Source organism: Alexandromys fortis, unplaced genomic scaffold, assembly GCF_014885135.2.
Source record: "Alexandromys fortis isolate MF-2015 unplaced genomic scaffold, M_Fortis_MF-2015_v1.1 scaffold_34, whole genome shotgun sequence".
NCBI classification, from domain to species: Eukaryota; Metazoa; Chordata; class Mammalia; order Rodentia; family Cricetidae; genus Alexandromys; species Alexandromys fortis.
In genome coordinates this window covers 8,259,849-8,280,487 of record NW_026067933.1, presented here as the reverse complement: position 1 = coordinate 8,280,487, position 20,639 = coordinate 8,259,849, and the positions used below count along the sequence as shown (strand labels likewise).

The window sequence follows — 20,639 nt, the reverse complement described above, 5'->3', positions numbered from 1 at the left end:
TGCCTTGCTGGATTGAAACCGTCTCATTGATAGGGTCTTGGTATTTAGGAGCTCAGGCCTGCTCTTAGAAATAGTAAACTGTGGCCAATTGTGTGGGTTGGGGAATAGATGGGTGACTGGATAGCCAGTTCCCCTCTTAGAATCCAAAAATTGTAGTGCAAGAAGCTCTAATGTACTAATTGAGAATATCCTTGGTATCCTTGTGGCCTACTCTTTTAAAAGAATGTATTTGCACAACATAGTTAAAGCAGTTGCTTACAGTATAATTGTATGGTTTCAGAGCGGGGCTTAAGCAAGTGTTTGTGACTGTGTATCCATGTTAATATTGTTTTCCTAATTTCGTTTGAAAATTAAAGGTGTTGATAACAGAACATGGAGACTTGGGAAATGGAAAGTTTTTGGATCCAAAAAACAGAATTTGTTTCAAATTTGATCATTTAAGAAAAGAAGCAACTGATCCAAGGCCATATGAAGCAGAAAATGCGATCGAATCATGGAGAACATCAGTAGAAACTGCACTGCGAGCTTATGTAAAAGAACATTACCCGAATGGGGTCTGCACTGTGAGTTCCTTCTGTTCCTCATACATAGGAGACAGTTTGTGTAATTCCCTGAAATTTACAGAAATGTATAGAGCTAACAGCTATAAGTTCTGACTTTTTTTCTTCAAAGAATGTTTATCTTTCTAAAAAATATATTCTCAGACGAATTTTGCATTAAATTCAGTTCGGTTAAATTGAGATTAAATTCAGTTCAGACACTGGATTAAAGAAAATGGTGGCACTGTCTTTAGTCTTCTGTTCATGTCTCATCAGCCTGAATTAACTTTTAATTCAGTTACAGAACTCTTAGAACAAATAAATTTGGAAATGGAATTATTTCAAGTATTTTATAGTTTAATTTGACTTAAACTATTTTTATTTTTTCAGAATGAAATGTAGTAGGAAATCTGAATGGTTTTTGTTTTTGAACTTTCCTAGGATGGTTGTATTCATACAGATTCTTTAGCACCTCAGTTTGGTCTACTCCACAGCCATAGTGATCTTTAGAAATGCAGATAAGATCCTGAAAAATCCCCCATTTGGATCCTTCACACATTCAATGTGGGTAGAATTGAGGCATCTGAGCTTGTGAAGCCAGGTGGTCTTGGTTCTGTTTACCTATCTAACCTAAAACGACTATACATCATCGTTTATACCCACTTTCTGCAGTACCTTATAGACGCTTAAAGTTGGGCATTTGTGGCCCTAAGTCAACTCACTGTTCTTGTTTTCTTTGCCAATAGGTGTATGGCAAAAAAATAGATGGGCAACAGACCATTATTGCATGCATAGAAAGCCATCAGTTCCAAGCAAAAAACTTTTGGTAAGTTAACTTTTTGTGTACTTAATTTTAACATTGTTTGTATTCCATGTAAATCAATCACATATGTGTGACTAAAAGTGATATAAACTTGATACATAAAACTACTGCCATTTGAGAATTTGAAAGATAACTTGCTTCATGATGATCATCCCAGTCATTTGGAATGCGGTAAATCTGATGACATTCATCACAGAGTATAGGAGAACAGAGTGAGTTGGGACAGGAACAGGGGGCAACCTATGTGAGCAGGTGTGCTTGCAAACAGACCAGGTGGCAGGGCCATCTGCTCATGCTGAGAACAGGGTGCTCTGTATGAATGAGCCTTACTCAAGAGAGAGGACAGAAATGTTTAAAAAAAAAAATAACTAAGGACTTTAAACTTGGACTTTTGGGTTAGATGTTTTTTGTGGACATGGTTTTGTTGGAAATGTAAGAAATTACAATCATGCTTTATAACTGTGTACACAACAGTTTGTATCCACATTTATTTTCCCTATTAATCAGATGTTTGAAAATTTGAATTTTTTTCTGAGATTGTGTATTAAAAATTGACTGAAATCTTAGCTTTGGACCCTTTTTTGTTAATACATTATGAATATCAGAGTAAATATGATGAAATGTTGTTTACCTTTCAAGTATGTTGAGTTTTGATTCATTAGCCAGGTTGTTTGGGGATACTCTTTAGGGTAAAGTTACAAGTGTCAGTCGCCCCAGTTAGACCAGCTTGGGTCCTAACCCAAGGCTGCTGCTCTAGTCCTGTCAGAAATAAATACCGGGTTCCATAAAGGTTAATCAAAAATATTTGGAGGAATGCAGATCCATCATCCATATCTAAATATATTCCTAAATGACAGACTACAGCTTCCTAAGGATGATAACGTACAGAGGTTCTCTGTCTTATCTCCATAATCCTAAACTAGTGAATCTTTAGAAAGCTATTATTTATATTTTTGTGCAGGAAAGAAAAACAAAGTCAACTGTTGAGCTTGAACTACTAAATAAAAATTCTTAGTAATCTTTATTTATAAATCTTTTGGGAACTTATTACTAGCTTTCAAAAGTAAAACTCCTTTGAGCTTTACTATATAGGAAGTGAATTAAACCTCTGGAGTTTTCTGTTCCCATTATTTCATTTTACATACTGACCCCTTTTGTAAGTCATCACAGTGAATACTGTGTCTTTGAAGCTAAAAATGATTTTCACTTTGTAGAAAAAATAAATTTTAGGCTGGACTTGGTAGTAGACAGCTATAATCCCAGCACTCAGGAGGCCAGGGCATGAGGATTGCAGGATTGCAAACTACCTGTGCTCACGATGAAGATCCTGTTTTAAAACAAAGAGACAAAGACAAAATAGAAGAAGAGGAGTCTGAAGAGTTTATTATACTTCACTTTAAATCATTACGTTCGTTTCCTCATGTATGGCAGTATTTAGGAACTTAATAAATATTAGGAGCACACATTTGTAATTATATAGAATTAATAAAAGAGGGATATAGACTTAGTTAAATCTAGGATATGTTGGCCATTTACTCTGTTGAGGAAAGGCTGTTGTTACTTGGTGCAGTAATACTTTTTGAAGAACCTTTTGAAATCATTCTCAAATTGTGGTTAGATTTCTATTTTTCTTCGCATGGTCTGAGGCAATATATGTATATTCTCAGAGTAATGCATGTATTTAGGACTCAGTCCTTTCTTGGTATAATGTCTTAATAAAAGAAATAACTTATTTTGGAAATATGAAACAAAAATGATGAGATTTAGATTGTTGCAGCCAGGCTTCTTTGAATGTGTTTAGATAAGCCACTCAGAAACATGTTTTTCATTATATTATCTTTTGCTGCCTTAATAGTTTTCAGATGATGTGTATTGACTATAGATATGAGGTTTTTGTCATTATATAGATGCTTTTCCTAGAGCAAAAAAAACAGAAGTAATTTTATGGTGAATGGTCATCTAACAATCTATTAATAGAAACTTTAAAAAAAACTCAGAAAAGCATAATAAATGTCATTAATATACAAAGAAAATGTGTCTGAAAAAGATTTTTGTGCAAAGAGTGTCAGAAAAATAGGAAGAAAACAATAATACACAATTGGTTAATAGTGTTACTAATTTCCTACTGTGAATGTGTTATTTTGTATACCTGTACCAAAAAGCTTTTTGAAAGTCCTGCCATTTGTGTGAAATCTTAAACCTAATGTTGGAAAAGACAGCTGTATCTACAGTTCCCTTTCCAGATAACAAAACCTAACTGATATTTGTTGTTACTTTGTGTCATTTGGAAAATGTAAAACAGCTCCATTTGCGTTTGGGGATAACCCATGATCCTTCAAAAGTTCAGTTATTTCTTAAATCACTTTAAGGGACTGGGGAGATAGCTCAGTTGATATTTCATAAGGATGTGAGTTTGATCCCCACCATAGGGGTGATGATTCTTTCTCAGAGCTGGGGAGGAGGAAACTGGTGGACCTCTGGGGTTCTCTGATAATCTAACCTAGCATACTTGGTGAACTCTGAGTCAGTGAGAGATGGTGTCTCAGAAATCAAGGTGGATGCGTTCTTAGATGCAACATCAGAAGTTGGCCTCTTGTCCCTACATGTGCCTGAATGCATATGTATCTCCCCTACGCAAACATACAAAAGAAAGTAGTTTAAGACTCTCTTAAAGTGTTTTAGTGTCAGCAAGATGATGACTCAGCAGGTAAAGTCATCTGTTTGTTAAGCCTGATGCTCTTAAATGTGTTTCCTGACACCCACATAATAGAGGAAAAGAACCAACAACTTTCCCTCTGATCTCCACATGCATCAGGTGTCACATGAACACATACACATATGCACAAAATACATACATATATACATATATATATGTTAAAACAATTCTTATGTTAGTTTTGAATTATATTTTAAACTTTAGTTTTAGAATTGTGAATTATTTTCATTATGTATGTCTTCTTGGGCAAAGATTTAATGTGTCTTAAAACTAAACTTTGAATCTCTTGAATGTTTCAGTGGTTATAAAATCTGTGCCCAATGTCTTTCTCCTATTCTCTTACACATTGTAGCATTACATTTAAACCTGAAACAATATTGATTCAAAATATTTTCCCTACCCTTATTTACAGCTGCTGTTTTTATTTTTAAGGAATGGTCGTTGGAGGTCAGAGTGGAAGTTTACAGTCACTCCTTCCACCACACAGGTGGTTGGCATCTTGAAAATTCAGGTATGAGGTACAGAGATTATTTAAGGATCTCTAGAAGGTTCTGAACTAAGACACGGTTAAGCAGCTTATACTTTCATAGTACACCATAACTTTCGAGATTGTCTTTTAGAGCAATGGAAAAAACAAGTAGTGCTCTTTTTAAGTCTTTTAAATAACCTGTCATTTAATTCCCTAGTCATTAAATGTCCTCAAGGATAGCTGACAGTTTCTAAACCAGAGCTAAAATTAGATGATGCCATTTGGTCTCCTCTTCATACAGTTTGTTCAGCTAAGCATTTCAGTTGAGTGTGTTCTTCTGTAATCTGAAATAAATGGAGTTAGGTGAAGCATAATAATATATACATATGACTTTTAAGTAACTTCTTGTTTGAAATGCCCCAGAACTGAACTCTGGTTAATAATGTAAATTTCATTATTAATATAGAACATTTATATAGAACAAGTAAGTGCTTGTTTAAATATTAATATTGCTGTATAAGTTAAGGAATGTGATGGCTAATCTTTGGGTTCACTCATCACAGCAGCACCCATTGTGAAAATTAACTATATGCTTAAAGCCATAAAGGAATCAGAGTACTGAAACATGTCATCTGGCTTTGGCATACACTCTAGTGTTGTGTTCTGCTGCCCTTATATGTTTTTCTGCCTGTTCCTTTAGGATTAGAAGTTGAGAGCATGAAGTTTGAAATCAGATTTCATGCGTTTGAATCCTAACCAGTTATTGTTTCTGTCTGTGACTTCAGGAAGTTGTTTGATCTTATTTCCCTCTGTTGAAAACAGTTTAAATGTTTTTAGAGTGTTTGAGAATTAGTTCATGTGTAAAATGCTTAGAGTTAGGTGCAAAGAACTCTGCATAGCAGTTGTCATTGTTAATGTTTTCCCTTTCAGTTTGGCCTCAGTAGCTCTTACCTGGACAATTACGTAACTTTCAAAAATGATGCCGCTGGTTGGAGCTGCTTGTCCTAGTCTGCCTTCAATGCTTAGCATAGTGCTTAACATGTACTGCAAGTTTATTTATTAGTTTACTCTGTCTTACTTTTCTATTGCTGTGCAAAAACACCATGACCAAGGCAATTTACAGGTGAAAGAATTTATTTGGGCTTGCAGTTTCAGAGCGTGGCTGCAAGCAGGCAACCATGGTGCTAAGAGAGCTGAGAGCTTACATCCTGATTCATCAGCACAAGGGAATAGTGAAGGCCTTTAAAACCTCAAAGGAGCTGGGTGGTGGTGGCACACACCTTTAATCTTAGCACTCGGAGGCAGAGGCAGGCAAATCTCTGTGAATTTGAGGCCAGCCTAGTCTACAAAGGTAATTCCAAGACAGCCAGAGATACATAGAGAAACCCTGTCTTGAAAATCCAAAAGTAAAATTAAATAAATTTAAACCTTGAAAAGTGCCCCCAGAGACATAGTTCCTCCAAGAAGGCCACACCTTCTGATCCTTCCCAAGCAGTTCCACTAACTCAGGTCCAAGCATTCAGCTATATGTACCTATTGAGGCTGTTCTTATGCAAACCCCACCATTATGTCTCCTGATCTAATTTTTCCATTGCCTTCACCACAGATAATTTAAAATTTTAAATCTGTGTTTGTCACTTTCAAGTTTAACACCATTTTTTAGTTCACACTAGAAATACTTATGTGTTACCTGTGTATTTATTTCTTCAGCTATTCCATTATTCCTGCTTTCTGTGTAGTCCTGTTACAAAATACCGCAATTCTATAATTTATCCCAAAGCCCTTTTTATTCCTTTGAGAGAATGTGCTAATGTGCTTGCTTGTGTTGCAGTGTAAGGTTAGAAACTAGGTCTTTTAAAAGGCCATTTATTTACAATATTATATAGCATATTTATAGTAATGTTTATTGAGTAAATTCATTCTAAATTTGGGAGAAGTAATTGGTAAAACTATACAAAGAAGCAATATTTGGAGAAGAATTTTTTTTTCTTTTTTTGAGACAGGGTCTCTCTGTGCATTCCTGACTGCGCTGGAACTGTCTCTGTAGACCAGGCTAGTCTTGAACTTACAGAGATCCCCTGCCTTTGCCTCCCAAGTGTTGGGATTAAAAGCATATGCTACCAAGCCCAGCCAGAGGAGATCAGTTTTAGACATTTCAGATTTGGGCACCAATAGAATGGCTTTGAGGTAAAATATCTAACTGTGACAACTGTTGTATGTGTAAATAATAGCAGGAATATTTAATCTCCTTCTAGACCTAAGACTGATAGAGTTCAAAGGTCTAGAGCCCACTGGGAAAGTCTGAACATGAGCTGAAACTGGTCTGTTGATGTAAGTGATGGTGCCCTAAAAATCATATTTCTATAATGCTTGCTTTATTTTCTTTCTCTGACAGGTTCATTATTATGAAGATGGTAATGTTCAGCTAGTGAGTCATAAAGATATACAAGATTCCCTCACAGTGTCTGTAAGTAATCAGTTCTGAAATGACCATAAAATAGCCTAATATTTCTGTAAAACAGCAACTTTACCGTTGACTTTTAGTGATATTTCTCCTTCACATTAAAGAGATTTCAAGTAGATTACAGTTGGTAAGGAATTGCAATGCTGTACATTTTGGGCATCTTTGTGGTTAATTCTTATATCTTTGAATTCATGCTATTGAAGTGTAAAGTTCAAGATTATTGTGATTGTGCAACAGGTGCTACTGTCTACTTCCTGGTACGGTGGATTTGTCTGTTACGGACATTTCACACAACTACAATCTTTTCATAATCTCTTTTTTTGTTACTGGCTTCTTTCCAGTTTAATGGTTTTAGTCTTTGTCTTCTGTTACGGCTTAAATCCCTTGTGTTTCCAAATAGTAGTCCGTTGTATGGGTTTGCACTTCATTCACCCTCCAGTTAGTATAGGCTTTGCTGCTTTTTAGCTTGTTTTTGACATCCATGTACAATTTTCTGTAGACTTTTTAAAAAAAAAATTATTGTACATAGGAAGGGAATTGTTGACTGTGGTATGTTTAGTATTTTGAATTACTGCCAGATAGTTTCCCAGAGTAACCACCATTTTAGTTCCACTAGAAGTAATTGAGGGCTCGTTATTTTCTCCTTTCTAAAACTTGGCTTTTGATTACAGTTCTTTGTCTTAAGTTATCTGCTCCTGTGATAAAGCACCATAACCAAAAGCAGCCTGAGGAGGAAAGAGCTTATTTCATTTTATACTTTACAGGCCTTAGTCACTTTTCTGTGGTTGCAATAAAACACCATGACTGAGGCAACGTAGGAAGAGTTTAATTGGGACTTGCAGTCACAGAGGGGTAGGACTCCATCGTCTTCATGGCAGGAGGCAGCAGGCAGGGATGGCCCTGGGACAGAAGCTGAGAGCACACTTTTTGATGCACAAACAGGAAACAGAAAGCACACCGACAGTGGTACCTGTCCTTTGAAATCTCAGTGCCCACTCCCAGTAGTAGCTTCTTCTAGAAAGGAGTACATTCTCATTCAAACCACGACACCATCATCTTGAGAGACTCAAGGCAGGAACTCAGAGCATTAATTGGAACCCAAGCAGACCATGATGAAGTGCTGCTTTTAATGACTTGCTTCTATGGCTTCCCCAGCTTGCTTTTTCATGCAGCCCAGAACCATGTGCCCAGGGTACTGCACACAGTGGATAGGTCCCTCCCACATCAAGCTTGATAATCAAGAAAATGCCTCCAGAGGAACTGATAGAAGCAGTTCCTCAGTTGACGTTCCCTCTTCCCAGTTGACTCGAGTTTGTGTCAAGTCTGTTTTCCCATCTCCCTGATAGTTAATCAGGTTGACCTTTGTCGTGTTTTTATTGGCCATTTTTTGGGTGGAAAGATTGGTGTGTGTTCAGATCCATTGCCTATTTCTCTTTATGTTGTTTAGTTTTATATGAAAGTATGTTTTGCTGATATGTCTGTCAATGGAACTGGAGGTGCAAATAGTTGTTGAGCCACCATATGTGTGCTGGGACTAGAATCCATGTCCTCTGGATAGCCAAGCAGAGCCATTTCTTCAGGTCCTTGTAAAGAGTCTTTCTCTGTCCCACCAGCAAACTCCCAAATAATGACATAGAAACTTATTATAAAAGCTTGGCCTTTGCTTACACTTGTCCCACTAGCTCTTTCTTATAATTTAACCCATTTATATTATTCTATGTTTTTGCCTCATAGCCTTTTACCTTTCTTTCATTCTGTATGTCTGACTCCCTCTGTGTCTCCTTAGTATTTCCCTGCACCTCTGTTATCTCCTCCTATTTCCTCGCTCTATGTCTGAAGTTCTACCTATACCTCCTGCCTAGCTAGCTATTGGCTACCATTCAGCTTCTTATTAAGTCAATGATAGCAATCTATTTTCAAAGTGTACAAATATCCCACAACAGTTTCTCCCATTTTTTGTCTAAATAAAAAGGAAAAGTTTTAACTCTAATATGGTAAAATTATACACAATAAGGACATTTGTCAAGTAAGAAGTACATTTACAATGTCAGTGTTATCTGTTCTATCAGTCAATCCAAGTTTTGTACCTAATTTACATTTTATTATAAGTTGCCCTAACTTATAATACCAACACAAAAAAACAACTTAAGCTTTTATGTGTGTCAGCCTTTAAACTTTACATCTCTTATGTAAGTTTCTTTTCTGAATTTGGTAACAAAGAAAACTGTTACTTTAACTATCTCCTCTTCAACTGCATCAGAGACCTGGAAAGGATATATTACCTGAGTAAACAGGAAGTGCAGAGCAAACATTTCCAAAACTATAGAAGTGACAGAAACAACTGACTGTCTGGACAGTCACCCAAGGTTCCTCTGCAGCATTGGGGCGTCCATCTTTGGCCTACAAGGCTAGAATATCTGACAGATTTTGCTGTGAAGCAGGAAATTTTGAAGGACTGGCCTACCTTGTCTTGGCAAAGTTTGGTAATTGCCTTCTTTTGTGTCCTGCTTGTCCAGTTTGGACAGCATACCATCAGCAGTTGAGGCAAGGGCAGTTTCTTGCCCATTGGCTAACTTTGCCACAATAAAAACAAACTCCATATGGAGGTTCTTCAATGCCCATCATCTTTTTTTTTTTTAAATAGATTGGTGTTTCCAGGGAACAGATGTGTCTCACTGTCATGAAAAGCCTTCTGTTATTAAGACATCCTAAATATTGTATTCTTAAGGTCTCTGAAGTGTTTGAAGGCCATCTATATAAAATACATCTCTGTATGACCTTGAACACATATCTAATAAATTTATTCAAAAAAATAAATTTGATTATAATAGATGACTAAACTACTAAGCTTAATTATCCTAAATAGCGTTTAAGGAGTAGAAATTTACATTACATTTTGAGATGAACTGCATAGGTACAATACCTTAAACAAGAGTAGAAACATATATATATAGTAGTAAATAAACTTAAATTTGTATCAATATACAGAGTTGTTCAAAAGTGGATGTTCGAAAGTAGGCTCAAACTCAACAATCCACCCTTTTATTCCATCATTCCTATCAATATTTCCCATTTTTCCCTTCAGGAAGAGATCCCTGGATCTGATCTCCTTTGTTTAGTTCTTTTTCTGACCATGATGAATAGCAACTTGTAACCAGCTCCCCCCCCCCCCCCCCCCTCCCCCCACCCCCAATAATGGCAATTATCCTTAATCCACTGAATGTCCAAAAACCACCCACCCTACCTCTTGGGAATGTGGACATTGTGTTCTGTAGACTGCTTCCTGTTGTTTGGGGGTGATGACATCTATTGGGGGTAATGATAAGTGCTGGGAAAGCTAGCTGTATCATTTGTTGTCCAGTCTCTATATGGTGGGTTTATCTGAAGTCCTGGCTAGAGTAGTCTAATGCTGAACCCTTCTCAGCTAGCAGCTTTGAAATGTTCTAGATGCAGAACTCTGAGGAAACTTGAACAGAGGCATTTTGAGAAGGTGAATCACGTGAGCAACTTGTCTTTATTGGTATTTGGTCCTTTTTTCTTTCTGAAAACATACAAGCTTTTAAAGGTAACGTACATATCTGCCATTAACACTAGTATGAAATGTGTGGTGTGCTCTAGTCAGCTAAGGAAGATTTTTTGTTATTGTTGTTCTATGTTTGAGCAGGCACAAGGCATCTGTCAACTTTATAAGTCCATTTGGATTGTATAACCAAACCTCTATCCATGCCGTATGATAGGATGGCACGTAATAATAAGTCATGAGGATTCTAAAATCAACAAGATTTATCATGTATCATCTAGTCTCAGCTGTAGCCATGATGAGGGATCATTTTACCCAGCACCAGTCTTTCTTGGCATTTTCCCTCATGTCTGCAACCAAGATCCTCAGGGTGTCTCTTCCAATGAAATTTGATCTTTACTAATTTTGAAGAGAACCATAACTTTTTCTTTTCCTATATAAACAAAGTTATAATCTTTCCCCCAATGCAGCACGTTATCTGACTTCCATTTTGAAGCCAGGGAATCCCTAACGTATGTAAGCTGATTTAATTGAGCAGCTCCTTCCACAACCCATTGTCTCTCAGCAGCTGCTGTTCTCTACTCATTAGAATTTAAAACATTCAGAATCAACAAAGCACCATATACGGTCCAAACTCGCTAAGTTAGAGTATTTCCATCCTTATGTGGCTTATTCTTGTTCTCTTTTCTTTTTAATTTATTCTTTCTTTAAAACTTTATTAGTTTTGAACTATTTATTTTTTGACTGTACCCTTTTTCTTTTTTTCTTAAGTACGCACATTATTAAACTGCAGATTTTTTTCTATTTGAGCCTGCTTTACTGCGTACTATCAGGAGACACATTTCTCTACCATGGCCCTCATGAGAGACTGCAGGACTAGGAAGTTGCATTTTACTTTGTGTGTTTAGAACTTTTTTCAAGGGAGGATTTCTGTAGCTTTGGAGCCTGTCCTGAAACTCGCTCTTTAGACCAGACTGGCCTCAAACTCTCACAGAGATCCACCTGTCTCTGTGTCCTGAGTGCTGGGATTAAAGGTATGTGCCACCACTATCTGGCTAGAACTCTTTTTTAAAACTTTCTCAGGTCTTATGTGGAAATGCATGCCGCTTGTTGGGTGTCGTTTGTTTCAAGTCTTTCTCTGTCCCACCAGCCAGCTCCCAAATGACCACATGGAGACTTACTAATTATGAACGCTTGGCCTTAGCTTAGACTTGCTCCACTAGCTCTTAGAACTTAAAGTAACCCGTTTACAGTAATCTCTGTTTTGCCTTGTGTCTTTTTACCTTTATTTCATTCTGTATGGTCGACTCTCTTCATGTCTCTTGACATCTCCCTGAACCTCAATTATTTCCTCCTACTTCCTCTCTCTGTGCTGAAATTCCTGCCAATACCTCCTGCCTAGCTATTGACCATAAGGCTTTTTATTATAGCAATGCGTTTTCACACTGTGTACAAATATCCCACAACAGCCCCTATTGCCAATTTCCTAAATGCTTATTTCTGCTTTGGCTATTGAGTTGTAAGTTTTATGTATATTCTAGATGTGTGTCTGGGATTAGGTAATTTATAAATGTTTTCACTTTTCTGTGTTTAGTCTTTTCAACTTACAGAGTCATTTGCAAAACAAAACTAGAGTCTTACTGTATTCATTTTCTCTTCTATCATTTGCGTCTTTTGTTATAGTAACTATTTATTTTTAAACAGCTGCCTAAACCACGGTCATGGAGATAAGTATACCTAACTTTGAAACCATACTATGTTTTAAGTTCCTTCAAATTGAGGAGTTTTTGCATTTGTTTCTTATTTCTCCCTAGAGTTCTTTTACTGTTCATTTAATTGAGTGCATCTATTTTCTTACTGAATTTTTTTCACTTCTAAGATACTAACAGTGACATTTTTCTTTAGACACTTGTGTTTGTATACTAAAGTACCAGTGTAGTGTAAGTATTAATTTTACAGAAGCATTAGCTTTAAAAAACCATTTAGGATTCTTTTAGGCCAGGTGCTACCAGAGAAGAAAAATAATATCTGTTGATAACGGTTCTTGTGTATTCCAAACTATCCTCTATCTCCAAATTCTCCTGTCTCAGCCTACCTTGTGTTGGGATTGCTGGTGTGGTTACCAGACCTAACTCCTTTTGTTTTTTGTTTGTTTTTTTTCTTATTATTTAGGTAGTTTCTACTTTTAATGCTGATACTTTTATGAACTTTACCAGTCATAGCAACTTATCTATACTCCAAAGAAATATTATTTCCTTGAAGTTGGGAAAATTGCCATTTGCAATTATCATTTGCAATATTGATCAAAAAACAAAGACATGCTACATCATTGGGGAGTTTGATAACAAAGATACATGCTTACATCATTAGGTAGTTTGATATTATGGAAAAATTCATTGTAAGATTTGTGCAAAAACTAGTCAGGCTGTGGTGGCTCATGCCTCTAATCTCAGCATTTGGGAGGCAGAGGCAGGTGAATCTCAGTGAGTTCAAGACCAGCTTGGTCTAGAGAGTGAGTTCCAGGACAAACAGGGCAATACAAAGAAACCCTCATCTCTAACCCATCCCCCAAAAAAAACTTGGGCAAAACTCATAGGCTAGTGTTCCATGAATTAGTCATAGTAATCAGACATGACTTGCCTTGTAGTTCTAAGTGTTTAAGAGGTTTTAAGATTTTTCATTGTTATAAAGTGCATGTATACAAATATACATATTCACATATTACTATATTAGAGAATTTGACAGTAATACTTCATTTAAAAATATAGATATTTATTGATACTTCATTACTACCTGAATTTTTGTCTGGACTCCAGTCAGCTAGTGAGACATAGGATAGTGTACTCCAGAGCAATGTGGAGGATTCTCTGGAAAAGAGACTGACATGGCTTACCCTGCAGAGGTAAGAACGGATGATGGCAATAGACAGTTGTGCTGACTTAGATTGTGGGTAGACATAGGATTTCTAAAGCCTTTAGAACAGAGCTTTTCTTCAAGGATTTTCTGTTGGTTGATTGACAGGCCCATTTGGATTGACACTTAATAGAGGGAATATTGGTATGTGCTTTTGTTTGTTTGTGTTTAACAGAGAGCTTCCAGATAATTAATAATCTTAAAGGATTTAAGTAGTTAATCTTTCTATGAACTTTGTGTCTCCAGTTTTAAGAGATAAGAATCTTAATCCCCTCTCTTCACCCTTTTTTTTTTTTTTTTTAAACCAGTAGTAGAATCCTCCAGATTCAGTTGCTGGATTTATAAGCTGTTGATTGTGACCAAGAGGGTCATTTCCATTGTCCTTCAAGCCTGCTTTGTGTCACTATTAGAAAAACAAGCACAACCATATATTTGCATGATAAAATTTGTTTTGAAAATATTTAGAGTAAATGTACTTCAGATTTAAAATATGTTCTTATTAATTGTTAGGGTTTTAAAAGTGATGGTAAATATTACACAATAAATATTTAGGCAAACATGATTAACTAGTAATCTATGTCATTGTAATTGGATTTTTCTTCTGTATATTATTAAAACATCACTTAATTAAATACTGAGACTAGTTGTATTCTGTGACCTTTAAAAATATTTTTGCCTGGTTCTCCTTGGACATAGAGTATAATCAATTTTATAATTTTCTTTTTTAAATGTGTGTGTGTGTTTGAATGTATCTCTGCCTGCCTGTATCTGCATGAAGGTATATGTACATGTGAGTGTGGACTCCAGAAGAGTGTGTTGCTCCCTTAGTTAGAGCTGGAATTGAGGATGTTTGTAGGACAACCAGCTTGTGACTTCATTCCTATGACCAGAACTCTGGTGTTCCTGATTGTGTAACAAGACCTCTTTTTATTGTTATTCTTACTTTTTAAACAGGGCCTCACTATGTAGCTCTGTCACCAGGTAGATCAGGCTGACCTCGAATTTATTTATAGAGAACCGTTCACCTCTGCCTCCTAGTGCTGGGATTAAAGGTGTGTACCACCATGCCTGACTGCCACAAGAGCTTTTCAGCTCTGAGCCATCTCTCCAGCCACATTGTTATCTTCCTTCCTTGTTAGAATCTTCATCTGCACTATTTATTAAATAGCTTAAACATGGCTTTAAAAATAGTGGGTTAGGGGCAGGTAGGATGCTTGCCTAACATCCACGAATTCCTGTGTCCAAGAGCAGCAGTGAAGGAAAACAAATAAATTAAAAATAGCAGTGGTTCAGTTTTTATTTACGTTTTCTTTTGTTTCAGAATGAGGTGCAGACAGCAAAAGAATTTATAAAGATTGTAGAAGCTGCAGAAAATGAATACCAGGTATGATTATCAAAAGTATCTGTGTTCACTGAGGGCTGGTTCTGAAATTCAATAGCTACTTTAAAACAGCTTTTAAGTCCATCCATGTTGGGGTTTTTAATTCATTGTTAGACAGTGAAATGGACTGCTTAATATTATTCTGAGAACACTCTATGTTGTAAGACGTTGCTTCTTTGGTTTGCTTTAAATGTCTTAACTGCTGGCTTTTGGTTTTTGTTTTTTGGGGTTTTGTTTTTTATAGACTGCCATCAGTGAGAATTACCAGACGATGTCGGACACTACCTTCAAAGCCTTACGTCGACAGTTGCCAGTTACACGTACTAAGATCGACTGGAACAAGATCCTTAGCTACAAGATTGGCAAAGAGATGCAGAATGCATAAATGGAAGTTGCATGACCAGATTGTTTTAGTGTCTTTACGTTAAAAAAACAATTATTGCGAAAAGTATTCTGAACTGTCAGGCTGCCCAGTCACGTGGGCTGTTGCCACTTAAATCACTGTAATTGACTAGTTTGGTTAGAGCACAGAGCTTAGCTAATCCGCCATTGTTTTCGTTGCTTTTGTTCAGAGAGTTGGAAATGAGTTTAGCGTGAGTCCTTTACTCTGTTCCTCCTTCCTTACAGTGAAGAGGTGATTCCTCTGCGTTATGTTTAAAGGGTTTTGAAATATTTCAAAAGTATTTTATTTACCAGGACCCTGAATTGTCTCTGGCTTATGAAAGGGGCAGCTTTTGATGTTAGCCCAGGTATTTTTAGTGGGGTCAGTTAACGGACACTCTAGTTAAGGTGGTTGATGGACTTAGCCATATATGCTGCTAAAGAAATTGTCTACCTTTTCCTTTCACCTCTTCCACGTATATCAGATTGAGATTAGAAGGAAAGCGTTTTCTATTCCTGTTATGTTAAAACCTTCGCTGTAAGGTTATATAGCTAGCTTAGTGTCTAACTAAACTTTTTTAAAACAAGGCCAAGGTCTGTTGCTGTTTTGAGATTCTGAAATTAAATGAGAATACTTATTTCAGAAATGCATTTAATGCTTTTTTTTCTTGTGACAGTTATGCAAATTAGCTTGAATTCCATATGTCCCTGAGTTATTTTTATCACAAAGCCACAAGTGTATTATAAGGCAGATTGTAATATATATATAATCCTGAACTCATGACCATGTCTCAGTTGATTCTCCCTCCCCTTGGATTGAAACTGAATTTCATTGTGACATTAAAATAGCAAAATTTGGTATTTATTTGAGTAAAAACGTCATTTGCCAGTGAATCATACACACTATTTTAAAATACTTTCTTTGTATATTGTCCTTCTTAACAAGTTGTAAGTTAGGAGATTTGGGCGTCCACATGGTGTGCAGCTGCATCTTTGGTTTTCCATCTTCCTATGCATCATGAGCATGTTTGTGATCCTTTACAATATATCCACTGACGCCGCCGGAGTTCAAGCCTTGGTGAATGTTAGCATTTGCTATGAGGAGTTGGTGGATTTGTGGTTTCATTCAGAAGTTTGCTGCTTACACTCGAGTGGAATCCATTCCTCATGTACTCCTGCAGACATCTGGGCCTGAAATTTTTTTTTTTTTTTTAAAAAAAAAAACACTTTTACTATGTATAATAAAATATTTCATTAGCTTGAATTGTATAGATTTTTAAAAATTCAATGAGAGCATGTTTAATTTCTTTTTAAAATTACTGTTGGGCTTCAAAAGCATTGCAAATATATGACATTGTCACAGTTTTGGCTAATTTTTTCTTTAGTTTTTAAGTTGGGGCATCAGGATTTCTAAGGAAAATGAACTAATAACGTTAATTTTCTGTTCTGGTTTTTAAATTTGCTAAGTTATATGAATTGAACTAACATGGGTTTATATCCATGGCAATTTTGTATTTTTCTGTTCTGGAGTCTAGAATATATTTTTGAAAATATATACAACCTTTTAAATTGGCATGTGAAACATGAAATTCCTCCAAAAATTCAGTCATGCCAAGATAGTGATTGTACAATTTTAGAGTCTGAATATTCTGTTAACTTGAAAGAAGATTGAAACTGTGGAATACCTAAAGCTTGAGGATTGTTTTCATAGGAGCTGTAGTGGCGCATCTGGTCAGTGCTGAGGAAATTGACATGTGGGAGCCAGGAGAACCGATGAACTTAGGAGGCTACTGCAGTGGTCGTGGTGGGAGACATGAGGTGTTTTTACCTTGTGGAATTAGGGTTAGGCCAGCCAGTTTGGTGTCTAGACCCAGGAGGCTGGCCGGGGGAGTTTGGTTTTAGATTTTATAGGAAATGGCTAGCAGTTACTGAAAGAAAACAAAATAAATGCTGTACATTGGAAGAATGGAAAAGTGGGCCTGGGAAATAGTTGCCAGATGAAAAGTCCCTTGGGGGTCCAAATCAGGAGCAGAAGGAGAGAGAGCACGAGCAAGGAACTCAGGACCGCGAGGGGTGCACCCACACACTGAGACAATGGGGATGTTCTATCTGGAACTCATCAAGGCCAGCTGGTCTGGGTCTGAAAAAGCCTGGGATATAACCGGTCTCGCTGAACATAGCGGACAATGAGGACTACTGAGAACTCAAGAACAATGGCAATGGGTTTTTGATCCTACTGCACGTACTGGCTTTGTGGGAGCTTAGGCAGTTTGGATGCTCACCTTACTAGACCTGGATGGAGGTGGGTGGTTCTTGGACTTCCCAAGGGGCAGGGAACCCGGTCTGCGTATGAGAGAGGGAGTTGATTGGGGGAGGGGGAGGGAAATGGGAGGCGGTGGCGGGGAAGAGACAACTCTTTAATAAATAAATAAATAATAAAAAATTAAACACATCCCAAAAGAAAAAAGAAAAGTCCCTTGGGGTGATAGGAATCGATGTGAAGCAGCATTGGGTGTAGGCAGAGAGTCCATGAGCTGAATTTAAGCAAGGTGCTTGCTTTGCCAAGATTGCATGACTCACCAATGAAAAGGAGGAAGGTTGTGGTGACGGTCTGGGATTTAAGCTACGTAACAAGGAATGACCCAAAGGAAAATAGTACCATCAGCAAATCACAGCTGTTTGGAGTATGGGCTAGAACTGTGGTTCTCAAACCTCTATCTCCAAAAATATTTACATTATGATTTTTTTTTTTTTAATTTTCGAGACAGGGTTTCTCTAGCTTTTGGTGCCTGTCCTGGAACTAGCTCTTGTAGACCAGGCTGGCCTCGAACTCACAGAGATCCACCTGCCTCTGCCTCCCGAGTCCTGGGATTAAAGGCGTGCGCCACCACCGCCCGGCTACATTATGATTCTTAACTGCAGAATTACAGTTACGAAGTAGCAGTGAAAATAATTTTATGGTTGGGGTCACCACAACATGAGGAACTGTATGAAAGGGTCGCAGCATGAGGAAGGTTGGGAACCACTGGCCATGAAGCAGTTAACTGTCAGTATATAAGTCATGGTTACTCTAGGATGCTAAATTGAGAAGGAGGAGAGTTAGTGATTAACAAGTACTGCAGAGGCAGTGAGTAGCTGGGGACCACAGTGGGGACACAAGCAGCCATGGAATTTGGGGCGGAAGGACAGCAGTGGATATTGAAGCCAGGACTTGGGTGTGTGGCACAAGCACTACTTTCACAGGTTGTACAGATCCTTTGGGCTTGCAGTGGGTATTCCTGACACATCTTCAGACACGAGTTCTGTCTTATGTATGTGATAGCATGCATTCCTGAGCTTTAGAAAATTCTAGCTTATGTTCTTAAAATTCTTAGTAAAATTTATACAAGAACACCGATAGATAGCAATATAAGATCTGAGTGGTTTCTGAGTTTTAAATAGTGTTTAATAACCACAGTGCAAGTTTTGAAGTAATGGAAGCTTTGAAACTTTCAACGGGTCTTATATATACTGATTTTCCGTCTTGTGCCCTTGCCAACCATTGGGTGTTAATGATACCTTTAGCCCAGCCCAGAATACACAGCAGCTAGCTTTATCATGTGTTCATGTTTAAATGTCCCAGTAAAGACATGTATTTCTGTTAGCATGTTCTCTGACATCTCTAAGGAATATTACTTAAAGCCAGAATATTCTATAACCATGAAGCCTATAGATTTGGAGGCTTATTAAAAAAATTAGAAAGTTTTTGTTGGATTTTGGTGGTGGTGTTTTTGAGACAGGGTGTCTCTGTCTAGCACCGGCTGTCCTGGAATCCTGTCTACCAGACTGGCCTCAATCTGCCTGCCTCTGCCTTCCTTTGCCTCCCGAGTGCTGGACTTAAAAATTGCACTCTACCATCACTGGCTTTTTGAAATAGATTTTTTTTTAAAGACAGACCCTTTCAAGATGGATAGGAATCTCAGAATTTAATGTTTTAAGCATTATGCAAAAGCAGTGCAGGACCAGCCAGGATTGAGGGTTACCTATTAAAGAATAAAAATTTATCAATTAAAATGACCAGTTAGACTTAAGAAAATGGAGGGAGATAGAGGTTAATGTCAAGTATTCAAGATTAACAAACTATGTAGAGATATTGTGGAGTTAGTCAACCACGAGACATTTTTAAGGATATGGGATCCCTAATGTTTTGTGACCTCTGGCTCATTACAGTTATTCAGAGATGCTGGTGCTCATAAGGCACACTGCAGGGAATGGTGGTTCTGCTAGTCCTTGGCCCATTAAGAGGATCATGATACACTTGGAACCCATTTAGGAAGATGGACCACAGATAATAATTAAGAGGTTGGAGCTGGGAAGTGGCTCCCTTACTAAAAGTGAATGCTACACAAGTGTAAGGACCTGAATTGAGATCCTTAGCAATCATATTTAAAAAAAAAATAAGTAAAGATGAGCCCAAGTGTCATCAATGAAACAGGAGAACCCATGGGGCTTTCTGACCAATCTGTGTAAGTGAGCTCCATGTTTAGTAAGAGATCTCTCAAAAACTAAGAAGGGCAAGGAGATGGCTGAATAAAAGGTGCTTGATGCACAAATCTAAGAATCCACATAAAAATCTGGGCAGGCATGGCAGCCTCCTAAATCCTAATCCTTGAGAGGACAGGACAGGGCCAACCATTGGCCAAGTAGCCAGCCAGATTGTCTGAATTGACAAATTCCAGATCCAGTGACAGACCTGCCTCAGTAAATGGAAAGTGGTAGACAACGCCCAATACCAGTTTCTGGTTATGCGCACTAAGTCAAACTTCAGCGAAGGTAGCTTTTGAAGCTAGCCAGAGGGCGGCTTTCTCTGAAAAGAATTTGTACATTATTTGGCTGAATCCTCTGGGATATTAGTGAAACATTCAAGTACAGGTAACAGGTTTCTCGTATGGAAATGTCATAAACGCTCCGAAATACGAAATTAAGTGCACCAAACCGGATAGCAGCTGAGCTGTTCAGTCCGCGGAGCTGGGACACCCTTCTCAGGTGAGGGGCGGGTCCAACTCTCCCAGGCCTGTGGTGATTGGTAGGGTGAACCCTCCCAAGTGTGGGGCCAGCTCTTTCCTTTGGGGTAGGGCCAACTTTCCTGCTCAGGGCAGGAGGCTGCGCTCAGGGTCTGTAATCCCAAGGCTGAGGAGGTTCAGGTCTGCTCTCCTGTGAGGGGAACAGAGCAGGCCCTTGTACTTCAGCATTCTCCTGGACCCCCTCAGTAACACAGGCAACGGATATCCACACAGATTTCAGCCGCTGCAAAACTGCGGACCCAGACATGGTCATAGGCAGCAGTTTGGAGCTGGACGTCACCATGGCCACAGGTGGCAGGCAGTTCAGGCCTTTCAGATATGGATGGGCCCAACAGCATTGTCCCAGGGTTCCAACCTGGCCCCATGTGGT

At 37.9% G+C, this 20,639-nt stretch overlaps 1 protein-coding gene across 1 annotated transcript in view; it reads left to right on the top strand.

Annotated features, from left to right (window-relative positions):
• Capza2 (capping actin protein of muscle Z-line subunit alpha 2) overlaps positions 1-16,568 on the top strand; it is a 40,390-nt gene extending 23,822 nt beyond the window's left edge. The window contains exons 5-10 of the mRNA XM_050145913.1: positions 357-563; positions 1,286-1,365; positions 4,511-4,589; positions 6,943-7,014; positions 14,766-14,828; positions 15,070-16,568. Coding sequence (XP_050001870.1) covers positions 357-563; positions 1,286-1,365; positions 4,511-4,589; positions 6,943-7,014; positions 14,766-14,828; positions 15,070-15,210 — 642 coding nt within the window. The 3' untranslated portion in view covers positions 15,211-16,568. The remainder of the gene's footprint in view (positions 1-356; positions 564-1,285; positions 1,366-4,510; positions 4,590-6,942; positions 7,015-14,765; positions 14,829-15,069) is intronic.
• The last annotated feature ends 4,071 nt before the right edge of the window (positions 16,569-20,639 follow it).